This window comes from Sorex araneus, chromosome 1, assembly GCF_027595985.1.
Source record: "Sorex araneus isolate mSorAra2 chromosome 1, mSorAra2.pri, whole genome shotgun sequence".
NCBI lineage: Eukaryota > Metazoa > Chordata > Mammalia > Eulipotyphla > Soricidae > Sorex > Sorex araneus.
The window spans coordinates 152,813,631-152,831,275 of NC_073302.1; the positions used below are offsets into that span (position 1 = coordinate 152,813,631).

General features: G+C 37.3%; 1 protein-coding gene across 1 annotated transcript in view; it reads right to left on the reverse strand.

Moving 5' to 3' along the window:
• ANKRD31 (ankyrin repeat domain 31) overlaps nucleotides 1-17,645 on the reverse strand; it is a 93,538-nt gene that overhangs the window by 60,876 nt on the left and 15,017 nt on the right. Inside the window, exons 4-11 of the mRNA XM_055126517.1 lie at nucleotides 16,897-16,937; nucleotides 13,614-13,690; nucleotides 12,088-12,155; nucleotides 10,246-10,801; nucleotides 6,987-7,251; nucleotides 5,617-5,726; nucleotides 5,061-5,216; nucleotides 4,107-4,249 (exon numbers count right to left, since the gene is read on the reverse strand). Of these exons, the coding sequence (XP_054982492.1) occupies nucleotides 4,107-4,249; nucleotides 5,061-5,216; nucleotides 5,617-5,726; nucleotides 6,987-7,251; nucleotides 10,246-10,801; nucleotides 12,088-12,155; nucleotides 13,614-13,690; nucleotides 16,897-16,937 (1,416 nt within the window). The remainder of the gene's footprint in view (nucleotides 1-4,106; nucleotides 4,250-5,060; nucleotides 5,217-5,616; nucleotides 5,727-6,986; nucleotides 7,252-10,245; nucleotides 10,802-12,087; nucleotides 12,156-13,613; nucleotides 13,691-16,896; nucleotides 16,938-17,645) is intronic.

The following is a 17,645-nucleotide window of genomic DNA, read 5'->3' on the forward strand; positions in this document are numbered from 1 at the left end:
ATTAAATTTTATATGTATATATATATCATCATCATCATCATCATCATCCCACTGATCATCGATTTTCTCGAGCGGTCTCAGTAACGTCTCTATCTGTACTAGCCCTGAGATTTTAGAAGCCTCTCTTTACTCATCCTTTCCAATGGTGCCACATTGGAGGCTCTTTCAGGGTCAGGGGAATGAGACCCCATCATTGTTACTGGTTCTGGCATATGAATACACTACGAGGAGCTTGCCAGGTTCTGCCGTGCAAGCGGGATTCTCTGGGTAGCTTGCTGGGCTCTCCGAGAGCGACAGAGGAATCGAGCCGGGTCAGCCGTGTGCAAGGCAAACGCCCTACTATCGCTCCAGTCCATATATATATTTTATAAGGAAAATAAATGTTTATGGGTTCAACTGTTGGTAAAACAGAGCTAATTGACAGACCAGGACTTAGAATTGGATTCTATAGTGGTAAGAGTTCTAGTCATCTTAACAGGTTCCAAAAGATAGTCATGTCGTCAGATAGTTGATACTCAGAACATCAAGGAAAAACAGGTCAATACTTAATCTGTTACTACACCTCAAGTAACCACTGTGAAGTTTTTCTTGATTTCCACAGCTGAACGAGAAGAATGATCCATTTTTTCTTTGGTATATTATATTATCATTTCATATATATGTGTACATACATATATACATATACATATATACACACATATACATGTATACATATATATTCTACACTTTTAAGTTTTCTGAGTCTATATTTTTAAAATAATTATCTTAATAAGAATTTAAAGAAAATTATGTAAATATAGATGGCTCAAAGGAAGATAAATCTCCCTGATTTAGTTTTGAGCGCTGCTGGGTGTGGCCCACAGGGCTACATTTTGTGATGACTGGGAGCCATGTAGTACCAGGGATATTACTCAGGGCCTCACACACCATTTTGTACCGGGAATATTAATCAGGGTCTCAAACACCATATGGTACTGGGGATATTTCTCAGGGCCTCAGATATCACGTGGTGTTGGGACATTACTCAGGGTCTCAAAGACCATGTAGTACTGATGAAATTACTCAGGGACTCAGACATGCAAAAAATGTGCTGTAACTAGAATGAGCCATCTCCCTGACCTAGAGGCATTTCTTCTGGAAGTATGCGATATAAATCTTCCCAAGACAGCTGATTAGTCCCCTTTCCTACTCTAACAGTTTAGAACTCAGAAGCAACTTCCAAAACCTGAAAGAAAAGACAAAGTATTTTCATAAAGTGCCTTAGTTCTATAATAGAGCCTGAAACATAAAATTATCTTGGAACATTCAGAGCAGCTGTGGTTTCTGAGAAGCCTTGTATGCTGGAATTTGTCATTTGAATTGCCATTATTTCAGATCATATTAACCAGAACGTATGAAATTGTAGTAACCATATGGAAACATAATCACTGATACATCTGTGCTAAAATGTATGGGCTGAGAGTTAAACCTAGGAGGTTCTCATGTCTTTAAAGCAGACTCCATAAAGTTATCAGTCTCCTGTCACGACTAGATGACACTGCTTAACACTGTCAGAAGAAAATAATTATCCTGAAAGCTACAAAACACCATTAAAAAAAGGGTTTTAAAGATGTACAATTGAAAAAGTATAGTGACTAAAACATGTTTTGTAGTTAAAAAGGGCTGTATAGGCTATAAAATCAATACCCAAAAATCCATGGCCTTCCTATATGCAAACAATGAGACAGAGGAAAAGGACATGAAAAAATCCCGTTCACAATCGTGCCCCAGAAAATCAAATACCTTGGAATCAGCTTAACTAAAGAAGTGAAGGACCTCTACAAAGAAAACTATAAAACGCTACTCCATGAAATAAAAGAGGACATGAGGAAATGGAAACATATCCCCTGCTCATGGATAGGGAGAATAACATTGTCAAAATGGCAATACTCCCAAAAGCATTATACAAATTTAACGCGATCCCTATAGGGATAGCCATGGCATTCTTCAAAGAAATGGATCAAGCAATCCTGAAATTTATATGGAATAATAAACGCCCACGGATAGCTAAAACAATTCTTGGGGAAAAGATGATGGGAGGCATCACCCTCCCCAACCTTAAACTCTACTACAAAGCGGTAACAATTAAAACAGCATGGTACTGGAACAAAGGCAGAGCTGTAGACCAATGGAACAGGGTGGAGTATCCCCACACACAACCTCAAATGTGTGATCATCTAATCTTTGATAAAGGAGCAAGAGATGTGAAGTGGAGCAAGGAAAGCCTCTTTAACAAATGGTGCTGGAACAACTGGACAACCACATGCAAAAAAATGGGCTTAGAACTTGACCTGACACCATGCACAAAAGTCAGATCAAATGGATTAAAGACCTCAACATCAGACCACAAACCATAAGGTACATTGAAGACAAGGTCGGCAAAACCCTCCACGATATTGAAGATAAAGGTATCTTCAAAGATGACACGGAACTAAGCAATCTAGTAAAAACAGAGATCAACAAATGAGACTACATTAAACTAAAAAGCTTCTGCCCCGCAAAAGATACAGTGACTAGAATACAAAGACTATCTACAGAATGGGAAAGGATATTTACAAAATACCCATCAGATAAGGGGTTGATATCAATGGTATATAAAGCACTGGTTGAACTCTACAAAAAGAAAACATCCAACCCCATCAAAAAATGGGGCGAAGAAATGAACAGAAACTTTACCAAGGAAGAGATACAAATGGCCAAAAGGCACATGAGAAAGTGCTCTACATCACTAATCATCAGAGAGATGCAGATCAAAACAACCACAAGATACCACCTCACACCACAGAGACTAGCACACATCCAAAAGAACAAAAGCAACTGCTGTTGGAGAGGATGTGGGGAGAAAGGGACCCTTCTACACTGCTGGTGGAAATGCCGACTAGTTCATCCCTTTTGGAAAACAATATGGACGATTCTCAAAAAACTAGAGGTTTAGCTCCCATTTGACCCAGCAATACCACTGCTGGGAATATATCCCAGAAAAGCCAAAAAGTATAGTCGAAATGACATCTGCACTTATATGTTCATCGCAGCACTGTTTACAATAGCCAGAATCTGGAAAAAACCCGAGTGCCCTAGAACAGATGACTGGTTGAAGAAACTCTGGTACATCTATACAATGGAATACTATGCAGCTGTTAGAAAAAATGAGGTCATGACGTTTGCATATAAGTGGAGCAGCATGGAAAGTATTATGCTAAGTGAAATGAGTCAGAAAGAGAGAGACAGACATATAAAGATTGCACTCATCTGTGGAATATAGAATAATAGACTATAAGACTAACACCAAGAATAGTAGAAATAAGTACCAGGAGGTTGTCTCCATGGCTTGGAGGCTGGTCTCTCATTTTGGGCAACTCAGAGAAGGAAACACCAAGTAAAATGTGGTCGGAGGTGTGGGAGAAGGGTGATGCGGGCCGAACATAGACTAGAGACTGAACACAATGGCCACTCAACACCTTTATTGCAAACCACAACACCTAATCAGAGAGAGAGAACAAAAGGGAATACCCTGCCATAGTGGCAGTGTAGGGTGGGGGGAGATGGGACTGGGGAGGGTGGGAGGGATGTTGGGTTTACTGGTGGTGGAGAATGGGCACTGGTGAAGGGATGGGTTATCGAACTTTGTATGGGGGAAACATGAGCACAAAAATGTATAAATCTGTAACTGTACCCTCACGTTGATTCACAAATTAAAAATAAACTATTAAAAAATAAATAGTGTAAACATGAAAAAAATTTTAAAAGGGCTGTATAAAATAGCATTTACTACATTAAGAATAACAATACAACTTCTAAATATTAATAAACAAAAATATTCTTTTGTTTTGGGGCCATATACAGCTGTTCTCAGGGCTTACTCCTGGCTCTGTGCTCAGGGTGGTGAGCTCAGGGGACCAAATGGGGTGCCGGAGAACAAACCTAGGTCAACTGTGTGCAAGGCAAGTGCCGTATCTTCTGTACCATCTCTCCAGTTCCATAAACTAAAACAATTCTTGTGTTTTTCTGCTGCTTAGTTCCAGAAATGTACTTATAATTCTTTACAAAGGAAAAAAAAGTCACAGTACCTTATAATGCCCATTCACTACTGCGTCATGTAGAGGAGTGATCTGGTACATTCCTTTGATATTTACATCTGCTCCACCTTTTATTAATTCGCTTGCAGTCTGATAAAATCCTCCTACACAAGCTTCATGAAGTGCTGTCCAACCTATTATAGAAAAAGAAAACGGGGTGCCAGTGATCAAACCCAGGTTGTCATGTACAGGGCCCCTGCAATTATTTTTTTATAGTACAGTGTAGCAAATATCATTATATTAATTTCAGGCAAACAACAATTTGATATTTAATATTTATTACAAAATAATCACTAGAAGTCTAATTCACATACCTTATCACACAATTTTTTCTCATTTTTTGACTTTTTGGGTCACACTCAGTGATACTCAGGGTTTACTTCTGGCTCTGCACTCAAAAATCACTTCTGGTGGTACTCAGGGGACCATATGGGGTGCTGGGGATCGAATCTGGGTTGGCCACAAATAAGGTAAATGCCCTACCTGCTGTACTATCGCTCTGGCCCCATCATCACACATAATTTTTAAACAAATTTTTCTCAGATCAGGGATATACTGCAGTGACAAAGCACATACCTAGCATGTGTGCAAAGCCCTGAATTTGACCCCTGGCACTGGGGTCAAACTTCCCCATGATGAGCATCACCATGTGTAACCCCGGCAGATGGTGAAAATTATCCAGAGCCTGAGTTAACGACTTAGGATTATTAGTGCAAAGGTTGCTTAATATAGTTCTCACATATTAATTTATTAATGTGAAGTGCTTATAAAACACAAATTACTACCAAGTCCTTAATAGTTGTACAGAATTGTGTTCATTTAAATTATCTGATTATTTTTAAAATTATCTGAAAAACTTGAGACTTGTCTGAAGCCCACATTGCCATCCTTTCACAGCAGTTTCTCATTTGAAACTACAAAACTCAGGTAACTGAAAAAACTTACCAGCATAACTCTGCTGATTAACATTTCCACCCTGTTTTAAATAATGAAGAACAAGATTTGTGTCATCATGCAGAGCAGCCTTATACAGTAAGTTCTCTCCAAATACATTTCTCCGGTTAATAGCAGACAGGGGTATATTATCCAACTGCATTTTCTCTGAAATGAGAGAATCAATGAGAAAAATAAGCAAACTCTTCTTTTAGTATCAGAAGGAACTTAGGTATCATGGTGAATCCAGAGAACATTCTGGAATAGATGTATATCATGAAAGCATATTGTTATCCGTTAACTCAACTATGAGTTTTATTATTCGAGTATAATCTGAAGATTAAAAGGCAAAAGAGAAATGTCTTTAAAGTATTTGTATTGAATTTTTTTGTGTGTGTGAAGCAAGATGACTTTTATTGAAATTTAGAAAAAAAGAAAGAACATGTTCAAGAGAGAACATGGGCTTCTCCAGTGTGGAAAAGCAAGCAAAGAGACATAGAGACAAATAAGATATGATTCAAGGAAGTGCACAGGCTTAAAGAGCAAGCCTACTCAAAATATGGCTCACCATATTTTTTTGCAAGTTTTTTGCTTTTCCTGATCTGTTCTCTACTCTTGAGTCTGGATGAATGTGCGTTCTTTCCTTTAGCTTCGATTACTAAAGCAGGATTCTGCATTCTTGAAAAATAAAGGTTTTTAAAATTACTATCATCGGGGTCAGAGAGAGTACAGTGGGCAGGGCACTTGCCTTGCACACAGCCATCCTGGATTCTATCCCTGATACCCCATATGGTCCCTCGGTCCCCAACAGGAATGATCTCTGCATGCAGAGCCAGTAGTAAAGCCCTGAACATCACTGGTTTGACCAGAACACAAAAAAAAAAAGGAAATAAAATCAGCATCCAGTTGGAATACAAAAAATATTTTACTTATCAGGGCTTAAAATTTTTTAATGAGTTTTGATTAAAATACACAGTAAGGACTAAGAAGAAAGTTTAAAGTCTTAGAGCTTGTGCCCCAAATTCAATCCCCACCACATGGCTCTCTAAAAACTAACAGGTTGGGCCTAAGTACTAACCATCAGATCAGGTATTGCCCACAAGTTCTCAAGCACTGCTGAGGAGATCCCACCCCCAAACTGTCACTGTTACTGTCATCCCATTGCTCATCGATTTGTTTGAGCGGGCACCAGTAACGTCTCTCATTGTGAAACTTATTGTTACTGTTTTTGGCATATAGAATACTCCATGGGTAGCTTGCCAGGCTCTGCTGTGAAGGTGAGATACTCTCAGTAGCTTGCAAGGCTCACCGAGAGGGGCGGAGGAATCGGACACGGGTTGGCCACGTGAAAGGCGAACGCCCTACCGCTGTGCTATTGCTCCAGCCCCCCCCAAACTGTAAAATGCATAAAAGAACATTATAAATGAAAGTTCTTTAATTAGGGTTGATTGTACATTGACTATAATGTGTCTAGCACTGAATACTTTTTTTTTTTATCACCATGAGATACAATTACAAAGCTGTTCATGACTGGGTTTCAGTCATACAGTGCTCCAACACCCATCCCTCCCATTGTATATTTCCCACCACCAACCTTCCCAGTTTCCCCCCAGCCTGACTTTATGGCAGGCACTCTCCTCCTCCTCCTCTTCCTCCCCTTCCTCCTTCCCCCCTTCCTCCTCCTCCTCCTTCTTCCTCCCTCCCTCTCTCTCTCTCTCCCTTTCTCCCCACCTTCTTTCTCTTTGTTTCTCTTCCTTCCTCCCTCTCCCTCTCTCTCTTCCTCCCCTTTTCAAGCATCATGCTTGTTTCTTTACCTACTTTCAGCACGGAGTTCTTATCCAGAACAATCATTTCCAAATAACATTGCCATACCCCAGCACTGAATTATCTATAGGTATGTAGCATTTCTGAAAAGAAAGATGTAAATTGACAGCATACCTAGAATTCTCATTTGAGGAGTCACGACTTGTTTGATCCTCACGGTCAACCATTTCTGGTAGAATCTTTTCTGACATTGTACACCTCTCATCTCTGTGCTGTTCTTGTCTACCTATTTTCAGTCTGGATGACCTCCTTAATACAATAGGAGTGTCCTGATCAGAGTTAACATCCAATGGATTGGAATTTCCCTCATTATTTAGTGGATCACAAAAGGTGACATTTTGGTGCACCAAAGTTTGTAATTCAAATGGATTTTGGTCTTCTGTAGGCTGAAAACATAGTAAAAAGTAAATATGCCACAATAATATAAGCACTAAAAAATTAAAAATATTAAAGCAAGACAAATTAAGTGTTTCCCTGTCTTTTGATTACACCAAACTACTTCATGTGGTAGAGGTACAAAAACACAGATATCACAGACATGTGTAAACATAATAAAAATTTATTAATAAATAATGCAAGTCTGAAAGCCTAAGAACATTAGTAAAATGATTACCAATATTCTGATCAATGGTCTCTTCTGCCCTGTATCTCATTATTTGGCAATAACAATGCTGATTTTTTAATGGATTGCATTGACTTACAAGACTTAGGATAAATCATGAATGTACTAAAAGCCCCCTTTGATAATTCAGTATGAATTTAACTTTCAATGATGATGTATATATTATATAGAGCATATAAACCTTTACTGAATTTAATTTTCTATCAAGCTTGCAAAGCTTCTCAAAGTAACAAATTCCCTGTCTTAATTATAACTAAGTAAAAGAGTACTGAATTTGATTTGTTCTAAACAAATATTTCTACTTTTAAGTTTCCTTTTTCCTGAAGACTGCTAAATTTGTGTTCACTTTATCAATACCAATCATAATTTCCTATACTATGGTCATATTATCTCATTTAGATTAAAATTCTGGAATGTTCAATTCAGTGTTCAACCCTTCTCCCTGTGCTGAGCTTCTCTTTTTCTGGATTATTTTTAATCCTATATCTGTTGGGGATATTTTAACCAGAATTACGTGAAATATTCTAGGTGAGTAAATTGCAACAAGAGTTCAATACATTATTAAATCTTCCCAGAGATGTTCATAAGGAGTGTTTTTTTTTTTCAGTAACTAAAGGGAAAAAATAAAAGAAAATATCCAAATGCCATGTGACCATGTGTAATTTATAACACTGGTTATAAATTACATGTATGTGTACATACATGTGTGTGCATAAACACACTATATATTTACGTAAATAGAGGGATGCCACTCAGCAATGCTACTGTTATGAGGGAAAAAAATTACTATAAGGAAAAAACATTCACATCAAAAAAGGGTTTGGGCACAGAACTCTCTCTCTAATATGTGGGACATAAAGAATGGTGGAATAACAAAATGCCCCAAAACAATGGCAACAAAGAACATGAGAACTAGTATTCAGTAGGAAACACACCACTTTGGTGGGCAGGGGGAGTGTTGAGGGATAGAACAGGGAGGGGACAACGTCCACAGTAAAGTGTGTGTGTGTGTGTGTGTGTGTGTGTGTGTGTGTGTGAAACCCCATTAGCAACAGTACTAAAAACCACAGTGCAAAAATGTATTTTTTTTAAAAAAGGGGCGGGAAGCAAATGTGGAGTGGGGAGTTGGTGGAGGGAAGTGGACCATTGGTGAAGGAATCGGTGTTGAAACCTAATCATAAACTTACTTTGAGGGGCTGGAGCGATAGCACAGTGGGTAGGGCCTTTGCCTTGTATATGGCCGACCTGGGTTCGATTCCCAGCATCCCATAGGTCCCCCCCAGCACCACCAGGAGTAATTCCTGAGTGCAGGAGCCAGGAGTAACCAGGTGTGACCCAAAAAGAAAAAAAAACAACCTATTCGCTTTGGGGGAGGGGGGAAAAAACTTGCTTTGAGATTTCACAGTGACTAAATTTTAAAAACAACAATTTAAAATTAATTAAAAATGTTTTTCTTTATGAAAAAATATATAATATACAATTTAACAAAAAAAAAGCCAAAAAACAAAAAGGCAAGTGGTCTCTGCAAGGGACTCCAATTATAATAATGTAAGAAGAACTCTAGATTCTAGGACACAGAAGGCAAAGTTCCACTTAAAAGGAATAATTTGTTACCTCTCCTGGAAGACCAACTATATATATTCTATGTCCAACTAAACATTTTTATGAAGATTATCATCTCTTACTGCACCCAAGAGACAGTAATTTTCTGAGATACTGAGTAAACTCTTGTAAAAAACAAACAAAAACAAAACAGAAAGCCTTTCCTTAACAGACGTAAGCAACCTAATGACAGCTCCTCTTTGGTTTTCTGGGTAGAAAATTACATGACTTTTTGTTTTATCTTGGGGCCACACCAAAAAAGTTCAGGGATTACTTCTGACTTTGCACTCAGGGATCACTCCTTGTGGTGCTCAGGGGACCATATGGGATACCTGGAATCGAACCTGGGTTGGTCAGGTGAAAGGCAGTCACCTTATCCCTGTACTATCTTTCAGATCCCCTTAACTTAACCTTATAAACTCATTAAAAACTCTACCCCATATTGTTATACTACCCCATATTGTCAAACTCTACCCATATTGTCATACTAAAGAGATGACAATATGTTTTAAATTCAAGAAGTATCTTCTGGGTGTAGGTTGATTGTTTTAGAAGCAGGCTTGAATTTGAAACGAAAGTATATGAACAATCAAGACATTAAAAATTCTATAAGAAAGGTCAGAGAGATAGTGCATGGGCTAAGGCACTTGTGTTGCCTGAGCTGACTCTGGTTCGATCCCCAGCATGACATACACTCCCCCAAGCACCACCAGGAGTGATCACTCAGCAAAGATCCAAGAGGAAGCCCTGAGCAATACTGGGAATGGGCCAAATTCATAAAGATTTCTGCATGCATAACGCCCTGAACACAGTTCCCAGAACCATCAGACGGCCCTGGAAGCCCCACAGCCAAATAGCAAACCAACAGGCTCACCCACCCTGCAGGGTAACATCACAGAGCGTGATCCCTGATCTCCCCCCGCACAATTCAGGAGGCCCTAGTTTTGAAAATCACTGTATCCTAAGGATAGTGGTTCTTTAGTGGTAGGTGAGGTGCAATAACACAGTACGCCTAAAGCGTAAATACTGACCAAAAGCATAAATACTGACCAAAGGAAAAAAAAATCAGACTCACACTTACTTGCACAGATAGATGCTCATCCTGCAGCTCAGCTAACTTGGAATCTTGCTCAAACAGTGGCGTATGACCACAAGTATCAAAGCTCTCCTCTGCTATGTGTGTAGAATCTTCATTAGTCTGAGACAAAGTACGTTCAATCCCTAAACGTTTACTTTCAGCACTGACACTGTTGCCCTCCTCTACTCTATGGCAAATGGGGTCCACCTGGGATTCTGATTTTGGATTTAAAGATGATGATAATAACTCAGTTGGCAATGCATTATCATTTGTGTGTTCTAGTAAATCTCTGTGACATGTCAAAGGAATTGATATAGAATTTGCAGATTTACTCAACGGGTTTATTAACTCTGTAGGCTCAAAATCACTCATTATTTCTAATAGTCTATCCTCTTCGGTAATTTCTAGGGCAGACACAAAAGTTTCAAGGGAGTTTTCTTCACTCTTTTCTTCAGAAGTCATTTCCAACGTGACTTCCATTCCAGGCTCAGAAAATATATGTGATCCGATTAACATCTTCTCAGGCTCTATTAACAACTTATCTTTGACAAGAGCCGTATCAGATACTGTGAGAAAAGTACCTGAAAGGAGGCTAATTTCAGCAGAGTCTCTGTCTTCACTCAGTTCCTGTGTATTCCACATAGAAATTCTATTATTATACATATTTTAAAGAGGTCTCTTAAATAAAAAAGTCATAATTTTTATTTCATATAAACTAGATTATCAAACCATGGTTTTATCATGTAAGTTATAACCAGTTTTATCAGTTTTCATCCTTTACTGTAAATAAAAATGCCTTTCTACTTTTCTAGACCTAATCACTAATAATTCTGAACACCTGGTTCAACATATAACAGGAGCGCATGAACAGAACAATAATAACATGTAAATTATTTATTCTATATTACTTATGCTAATAAAAGAGCCATTGGATTATATGAAAACTTCCCTGAAGATAATGCTTACAATATTCTCTCTTGCAAAAAAAAATTCTATTGATTTTTACCAAAAAATTAATCAGGAATAAAATCGGCAATTTCACCTTTCTATTCCTGAATTCTGTATAAATATATAAATGTGAAGCATCCTATATGGTCCCCCGAGCACTGCCAGGAGTAATTCCTGAGAGCATGAGCCACGAGTAACTCCTGTGCATTGCCGGGTGTGACCCAAAAAGAAAAAAAAAAAAAAAAAGAAAGAAATGATTTGGTTATATTACTGTTTAGAAGAGCCTAAATAGAAACAATACTTCAGTGAATAAAAATTTAAAAAACGTAAGTAAGCATAGTATATCTGTTAAGCCAACTGACCTTTTCTGGGTATGTTGAAATTTCAGGATAATCATCAGCCCCAGATTCTAGAAAACAATAAATGTTTTCATTTGTGTATATAAGACACTAAGTACATTTCCTCTCGGAATTTATGATAAAGCTAGAATGCCTCAGGAATTTATGTGACATATCAAGCATTTTATAGACTGGAGTCATAGCACAGCGAGAAGGGCATTTGCCCTGCACGCGGCCGACCCGCGTTCGATTCCTCTGCCCCTCTCGAAGAGCCCAGCAAGCTACCGAAAGTATCCAGCCCGCACAACAGAGCCTGGCAAGCTCCCCATGGCGTATTCGATACAGCAAAAACAGTAGCAACAAGTCTCACAATGGAGACATTATTGGTGCCCGCTTGAGCAAATCAATGAACAATGGGAGGACAGTGCTACAGTGCTATCAAGCATTTTATAAATATTTATAAATGTATATTACAGTATTGTTACATTGGTAAGAAAATTATAAAAGTTAATATTATATTTCTTATAATAATGCTCTATATGAATCCAGGTAACATTATGATTATTTTGAATTAATTTAGCTAATGAGCAATTTATTGGCTTATTGTAAGTATTTTTTATTACATACAGAAAAATCATATTTTCCCAATACCATTACCTCGTGCTGTAGAGAGTTAGAGATGAAGAGAGAAAACCCTATAAAAGGATCAAGAGGAATTTAAAATTGTCCTGAATTTGACCCCACCTTTACCACCTACTCCTCACTCTGGCTGATTGCCATTCATACAAAGTGAAGTTGCAAAAGGAGCAGAAAAAAATATTTCTTTTATTTCACTCCTCCTTTCTTCCTAAGGTGCAGGAACTCTGATATATAAGAAAATGCAGAATTTACAGGTATTTCAAGTATGTCTGATAGGGTTATTCTTCTGATCCGACAATAATCTAGAGCTAGAAGATAAGCAACCAATTATGTACTATACTTCAAAATGAGTCCTGACAAGTAAGACAGATTTTAAGTGTAAATATTCTTGCTATGTGTGGAGTATAAACACAGTAAGGGAATAAGCAAAAGACATCAACAACAGACCCTGACAATTTGACTATACAATTGTGTTTAAGTGAGGAGGTGTAGGGAATTTGAAGGGACCTAGGGACAGCAGTGGAGAAATGCTGGCTCCCTGGTGGGGAATGTTGTATAAAACACTATATTTCTAATTAATACTACAGTAAATCACATCCTAGTACGTTCATCTGCTTCAAGGATCCCTGATTTAGTTAGCACTTGTATACATATAGGGCCCATAAACCTAATACTGTATACTTATGTCTTGAAATAGAAAAATTTAAATTGCAGACCAAAATCTATAGACATTGGTAGTGCAAGCCAGAGTTCATAGCAGGCATCAAGTAGTGTTGCTGTTGTTGTATACCAAAAGAACATAATTTAAGTTCAAAATTTAACTTTTTCAATTTTGGGCTAGAGAGACAGTACAAGGGTAAAGGCACTTGTCTTGCATACAGACATCCCCGGTTTGATTCCTGCACACATCTGGTCCCCTGAGCATTGCCAGGAGTGATTTCTAAGAACAGAATAAAGACAAAGCCCTGAGCACCAACATTGTGGAGCCCAAACCCCCCCAAATTGAAATAAAACTTTGATTTCAAAGTTTGATTTCAAGTATCAAATGTTGTGCTCTTTTCTTGCAGTATGTTTCATGATCACGAAGAATATGATTACACTAATATATAAAATACATAGTCAATCTCAATTCATCATTAGAAGATACCTTAAATAGAAAGACAGTCAACGTCTAATATGGCTGACCCCAAGACACATGGTTTATATGATTATCAATTATAACAGACATGGCCTATACATTATGGATTATTATGATTACAGAAAATACTTTAGATTTGAGTCAACAAATTATGAGTCAAAAGAGCAGACATTTGAAATAGCAAGTATCGATACCACCTAAATACCTTCTCTTCTTGGCAATTTTACAAAGTATGTTCCAAGGTCCATAGTGATTTCCTGTATCAAATGTATAGTTGCAAAGTATAGACAGCCAGGCTAGTTGTAAATAAATCCCTTTGTTTTAGGCAAAGACAAATTTATATGACATTTATATAATTCTATGCAAACAAACATACCTTTCATGCTTTGGTGGCTCAGCAAAAGTTCAGCCTGGGAATATGACTCAGTCAACCTTGAACAGTTTTGTCTAGTCCTAAAAAGAAACTTAAGTCAATTAATAAAGATAAACATTAAACGGAAAGAAAAAACCCTACTGCTCATTCAAATTCAATGTAAATTTTTTTCTTATTTAAAAGGAATTTCAGGCAGAATTTCCTGCCCCTGTGCCAAGCTGTCTTCACCGGGACACCCTTGGAGAGGGGTGGGCTGAGTTTCCCTCCCTGCCCCAAGCAGAGCCCCGGCAGCCAAAAATCTCCACAGCCATGCGCAAGGCCACTCTCCACATGCTCAGACGAGCCTTAAGCATGAAGGAACCAACAGAGGAACCCAGGTATGCGGGACCCGTGGTTGAGATCTTCAAGCCTGCTTGGATTAGGACTGGGCCTCCTCCACCCAGATCCCCAGTTTTCCAGTAGCTTGGCAATCACACTGACAAACTGCCTCTTGCACCATGTAATCTCATCAACTGCCAAGATCCAGAGACTATAAAACAAAGCTCCCAGAAGAGAGCAGTGCAGAATCTCGAATGGCAGAGCCTGGCAAGCTACCCGTGGCATTTTTGATATGCCGAAAATGGTAACAATAATGGGTCTCATCCCCCTGACCCTGAACACAACAGGGACGGACGGAGATGTTACTTGCACCCACTCGAGCAAATCAATGAGCTCTGAACAACAGTGATACAGTGAAAGGAATTTCCAAGTAGAATATCTTTTGTTACATCATTACCATCAGTGTTTGCCAAATATGGAGGGGAGAGATCAAGAGAAATATTAGTCCTGAAATAAATATTTTTGCCTATCTACTTTCTCAAAATCATATAAAATTTATCATTACAGTTTTAGATATAAATGAAACTCACTCATGAGAAAATTCTCAGACATTATTATTTTTTACAGCAGGCAAGGAAAAGATAAGTTTAAAGAGAAGCTGAAAGCAAATAAGGGTCATATCTTATTTACAATTTTGATTATCTGCCATGAGCTAATTAAAACTTGATTGAAGAAAACCAATCATTAACTGTTTTTTCAACCTAATTTACTACACAAATGTAATCAAGACAGCTTCCTTTTTGCAAATTAAAAAAAAATCCCTTTTTCATTTGTCTTAAAAGCAGTTGTTCATGCACCAGGCATAGCTACTTGAAGCCTAAGCAAAAAAAAAATAAACTGAACATTCTTTCTTATCTAAAAATAGAACTGATCAATATAACTTATCTTGAAAATTGAAATGAAACTCCTCATATGGAACAATTTCTATGAGGCAAATGAAAAGCATTTTCCCCCTAAAATATGATTCTTTGAGAAGATTTAAAATAAAATCAGTTTAACAATTTTTCCCATAATCTACAAAATAAAATTTAAGTGTTCTGAAAACAGAACAATGCTCACCTATATTATTAAAATATAATTATTTACATAAAACAATACTATACTATACATGTACAATGATAGTAGGGGAATGATCAAATAAATTGTTATGTAATGAAATATAATGGGGCCATAAAAATCAATGTTTTAATGATATTAATGTGAGAAAATAATTATGATAAACTGACTAAAACTTAAAATTCAGATAAAGTTATTGACACACTATAAATAAAAAAATTACAATGAAAGTCTAAAGCAAGTTTCAAATATTAAGTGATTCTCTGAGTAACATTTGAGTCTTCTAGTAAAATCTAGAAAACTTATTTTTAGCTTTGTTAACTGCGTTTTGTTTAATATCAAAGAAATCACCGCTGCAACTATTAGAACATTTCCTCTTCTAAGATTATTAATTTTTTATATTTAATTCTTTAATACATCTTGAATATCTTTTTTGCATGTAGAATAAGTGGTCTATTTCATTTACAGGTCAAATTCATTCATTCTAAGAAAATTTGTGGAACATATTATTTTCCTATCTTATGTTTTAGCACCTTTTGTCTTTATTCTATTCTAGCACATTATAGCACCTCATGTACATAAACATATTTTGTCTATTACATCGCTATATGTCTAACTTTATGCCAATATCACAGTAGTTTATAACCTAGTTATAAACTGACAATTGAATTCCTGTTTAATCATTTTTTTTTTTTTTGGCCTTTTAGGTCACACCCAGCGATGCACAGGGGTTATTTGTGGCTAATGCACTCAGGAATTACTCCTGGCGATGCTTGAGGGACCATATGGGATGCTGGGAATCGAACCTGGTCGGCATATGCAAGGCAAAAGTCCGACCCGCTGTGCTATTGCTCCAGCCCCATCATTATTTTTCTTAAGATCATTTTAACTTTTAGGTATCTTTTGTCTTCCATATGAAATTTGGGATTCTTTTTCTTCCTATAAAATATGCCATTAAAATTTTACAGAGATTGCAGTTTATCAGTTGACTACTTTGGGTAATGTATATTTTCACAATATTGAAACTTTCAATCCATTAAAATGAAATAAAATATCTCCCAATTTATGTATGTTAATTTTTTCATTAATATTTGGTAATTTTTATTATGTAAATCCACACTTAATTCCTGTTATCATTTGATATTATTACAAATAGATATGTTTTCTAAGTTTTTAGCTGGTTAATATATAGTAGTGAATTTTTTAATTTTTTAATTTTTATATAACAACTGGGCTGGAGCGATAGCACAACGCGTAGGGCATTTGCCTTGCACTTGGCCAACCCAGGTTTGATTCCTCCACCCCTCTCAGAGAGCCCAGCAAGCTACCAAGACTATCTCGCCCGCACGGCAAAGCCTGGCAAGCTACCCATGGCATATTCGATATGCCAAAGACAGTAACAAGTTTCACAATGGAGACATTACTGGTGCCCACTCAAGCAAATCGATGAATGAGATGACAGTGACAGTGATATAACAACCAAATTAATTTAATACTCACAATGCACTGTACTCTTTAGTGTTTTCAACTTGAGATAACATCTCCTGTGAATAAAAATTGATTGGTCTCTTTTTCTCTAAAAAAAAATTAGTTTTATTACTTACTGTAATGGGCTGGAGCAATAGCACAGCGAGTAGGGCATTTGCCTTACACACGGCCAAACCGGGTTCAATTCCTCCACCCCTCTCGGAGAGCCTGGCAAGCTACCTAGAGTATCTCGCCTGCACAGCAGAGCCTGGCAAGCTCCCCGTGGCATATTTGATATGCCAAAAACAGTAACAAGTCTCAAAATGGAGACGTTACTGGTGCCCGCTCGAGCAAATAGATGAGCAATGGGATGACAGTGACTTACTGTAATAGAACTTGATTTTGTTCCATTTCATCTTGAGGTTTCTAGGAAGAAAAATGGAAAATTTTCCAACTGATAAATATCAATTCATTAAATTTAACATTTAATCTAATTTTTAAGTTAGTTTCTTTGATTCTTTTTACTATTATGATAAAATATGTATAACACAAAATAACATTTTAAGAATACAGTTCTATGGTATTATGTATATTCATACTGAAGAATAACATCACTATCATTTTAGAATTACTTCAGTTTCTCCAACTGAAATGCCATATTCATTAAAAACACTTCCCAATTCACTCCTCTTTCACTCTTCCTCTTTCTGCCTCTCTGATTTTTGGCTAGTGTTTTCCATTTCGTAACTGGCTTATTTCAATTTGTATAATGTCTTTAAGGTTTACCCATTTGTAGCATACATTAGTATGCCTAACTTTTTAAAAGCTGAGTAATATTGGGGCTGGAGCGATAGCACAGCGGGTAGGAAGTTTGCCTTGCACGAGGACCACCCGGGTTCGATTCCCAGCATCCCAAATGGTCCCCTGAGCACCGCCAGGGATAATTTCTGAGTGCAGAGCCAGGAGTAACCCCTGTGCATCACCGGGTGTGACCCAAAAAGTAAAAAAAAAAAAAGCTGAGTAATATTATACTGCCTGTACATATCATATTATATTTATAGCCAGTTATGTATGTATTGGTAAGATATCCATGTTGACTCCTTCCAGTTCCTGGCCATCATAAATAACAATAAT